The sequence below is a fragment of the Helianthus annuus genome, chromosome 15, assembly GCF_002127325.2.
Source record: "Helianthus annuus cultivar XRQ/B chromosome 15, HanXRQr2.0-SUNRISE, whole genome shotgun sequence".
NCBI lineage: Eukaryota > Viridiplantae > Streptophyta > Magnoliopsida > Asterales > Asteraceae > Helianthus > Helianthus annuus.
Genome location: NC_035447.2, coordinates 81380152 through 81383617, shown reverse-complemented (window position 1 = coordinate 81383617; position 3466 = coordinate 81380152). Strand labels below are relative to the sequence as shown.

Below are 3466 nucleotides of genomic sequence, written 5' to 3'. Positions count from 1 at the left end.
CAAGAGGCAACACGAGGCGGCAAGAAAAGACGTGGAACGGGCATTTTGTGTTTTAAAGGCAAAATGGGGTATACTTAATCGACCGATTCATGCTATGAGTGTTAAAAAAAATTAGGAGTGTCGTATATGCATGCATTATTATGCATAATATGATTCTAAAAGACGACGGAAACGCGCTTGTACCGGTACATATTCGGGATCCTCCAGTCGAACCCGTTTTCGAAGACACTGTTTATAACGAGCTCATTGATGAAGATACGCATTATAGACTAAAATATGATCTTGTGGAGCATCTTGGAGAACAAGATTTACCCCATCTTTTGGCAGATTCCGACGACAAATAGTTAAATTAGGTTTTTTTTAATTTATTTTTATATTTTAATGTCATGTTATTTATTTTAATTTTATGTAATGTGTTTTTTTAATTAAAAGTACTTTATTTAGTTTAAAATATGTTTTATTAATTTATGCATAATTTCTTGAAATAAAAAATACATAACTCAAACATCCTAATAGTGGCTGACTATTGTTAGGGTATACGGGGCACCATGCGGGGAGTGGGGCGGTGACCCAAGTCCCCGAGCGGGAACACCGCCGCCATCCCCGCGGTGTGGCAAATCGGGGAGGGGGATCGGGGAGGGTTCACCGATGAAGAATGAAGAGAGAGAGGGAGTTTGTATGTGGGGTCCATTCATTCCCACCAATCAAATTATTTTCTTTTTTTTTTCTTTTTGAATAAAAAAACAAGTCCCCTAAGAGAAGAGTGCCGCCATCAAATTGAGGGTGTGAGGGGAGTTTAAGAGGGGAGTTGACATGTCATAACCTGATTGGGTGTGTGTGAGAGAGGGGACTCCCCTAAGAGGGGAGTGCCCCTCTCACCCTTAGTGATTGAGTGTAAAATAGGGAGTGGAATGGGGACTTGACATGGCATGATATTATTGGATAGAGAATAACTCAAACACCCTAAAGTAATTGAACGACTCCCTCCACCCTAAAAATAGTGAAAGCCGTTATTTATTTATGTTGCAAACCGCGACCTAGATTCCACCAATGAGCTCTGATTTCATCAATGAAAACTTTACCTTTTTTTGAAAGGTGTGAATTATTTGCAAATGTCAGGAAGTCTAGTATACGTTTTCTTAATCGGGTCCGCGCTAGAGAGCTTCCTCGCACAATAGATCTCCAATTTAAACCCCTCAGTGAGAAACTCCTATCAACCAGACTTGAACTTAAGACCTGAAAAAGAAAATTCACCCGAGTCCATCATAGGTGGAAGTTAAGTATCCGTGACCACCACTAAATGATTAGTGATGGTTGATGAAAACTTTACCTAAAATTTGAAAATTTTTGTTTAGATATTTTTTACTATAAAATGCATAAATCACTGATTTTACATAACTTACGCATTTGTTTAAATCGATAATTTCAGTATTTAATTGTCATTTTGTTTTTTCAATGGAACCCTCAACTAATGTCAGATATTCTACTTTATATGCATTTTCTTATATATTTATCTATGTTTATTATCTTTTTTTTTTTTAATTTTTATTATATGCTAAGCTAGATTTGATACAATCTTTCGCTCTTTAATCTTCTACTAGAAACATCTAAACACAAAATATCATGATATTTCTATCCATTAATTTTTGCGAGTGGTTCACAAGAATTTTACGTACCCCCACAATCGCATTATTATTTTTCATAATTATGTCTACAATATTTGTGGTTTAGAGTACTTATAAACATGTCCCACATCTTTTTAATATCTGTTGCAACAGGGAAGAATTCAACTAGCATTTACAGCTCATACATGCAAAGTGATTTGCCTTTAGACATTTATTGACATCAGTAAATCTCCTTTTCCTAATAAAGACACATCCAAAATTTTAATTTCATATAACGTTATACGGTCCGTATAAAATAATTTAACATGATAAATATTGGGTTGTATAATGTTATACGGCTCGTATAGATGAAGAAAATATTAGGTCATATAACATTCTATATGTGTCGTATAACATTATACGGGTCGTATACATTATATTAAGTTTTGGTCGTATAACATTATATGGGTCGTATAACATTGTATACAGGTCGTGTAATGTTATACGACCCATATACATGAAGACAAAAAAACATTCTCTAATATTTTTTTTTCAACAATCAATTATACAGCCCGTATATCTCTATACGCGCCGTATACATGTAAGGGTGTGAAAATAAGATTTTAGGGGCGTGAGAATAGTGAGAGCCTTTTGAAAAGATATTAAAAAACACTAGGATCATAATATATATAGGTGTGAAGTAGATCATACCATTTCCATACATGACCAAAATTCAAACATGGAGAGCACAAACCCATCTCAGCTTCGATCCATTAGTCTTCCATCTAGATCAAACCCATCTTTTTCTCAAATTGAAATCAACCTCAACAAGCTCAAAACACTTGAACCCTTCTACTCATCCACACGTATTCATACTGGTCTAGCATGTCTAACTGACTTGTACACATCGGTTAATGAACTTCTTGGTTCCACCCAGACACAAAAGGTTAATCTTCAATCCAGAAACAAAGTCCTAATCGAAGACGCGCTTGTTAGATCGACTCGGTTGATGGACTCATATGGCAGCCTCCTAGAATTGCTTGGGCAAATGAAGGGAAGTGCTCGGGTCCTTCAATTCGCATTGCGGAGAAAAGGCGTGGCCACTTATTCAACCACCGATGGTCACCTTATGGATTACTTTTTGTCGAGAAAGAAAGCGAAGAAGAACATAGTCGCTTGTGTTCGGTCATTGGAGCAAATGGAAAGGGAAATTGAATCATGTCTTGTCGATGGTGAAGATCATCATTTGTCTATGGTAATTCGAGTTTTGCGAGAAATCGTGACTGCCACCATCTCTTTGTTCCGCTATGTATTAGTAATCTTGTCAGGTAAACCAAAACTTGATCATAAGTTGTATACATTCATCACAAGGTTAATGCAGACAGGCAAACCAAGTTGTCACAAAAGTCAAGAGATTATTAATGACGCTGATATGATAGATCTTACACTTGATTCTTTGTGGAAAGACATAAAAACGAACGAGTGTAAGACGGTTGATGTACAAATGGTTATGGAGAGATTGCATAAACTTGATCGCGAAATCGAGGGTCATGAGGTTGGGTTAGATTGCCTTTTCCGAAAACTACTTCAAACCCGAGTCTCACTTCTAAACATTCTAGCAAACTAGATATATAAATTGCACTTTGATGGCGCAGTTTGTTGCCCGTCTAGCTGCTATTCTTATGTAATTTGTTCTGTTCACTAGTTATTAATTTACTATGTATGTAAATTATTTAAAAAAAAAGCACTTTGGTCACATTTGTGATCAATTACCACCCCCAACGGCCGCTTTTATGGTTATGTTACTAGTGGTTATTATTCATTTTATTTGTAGTGGTTTGAATTTGTGGTTATGTGAAACA

The 3466-nt window shown here is 36.1% G+C and overlaps 1 protein-coding gene across 1 annotated transcript; it reads left to right on the top strand.

Moving 5' to 3' along the window:
• Positions 1-2343: 2343 nt before the first annotated feature.
• LOC110913879 lies at positions 2344-3231 on the top strand. The gene has a single exon (XM_022158697.1). It carries the CDS (start codon positions 2344-2346, stop codon positions 3229-3231), a length of 888 nt encoding a protein of 295 aa, XP_022014389.1.
• Positions 3232-3466: the final 235 nt, after the last annotated feature.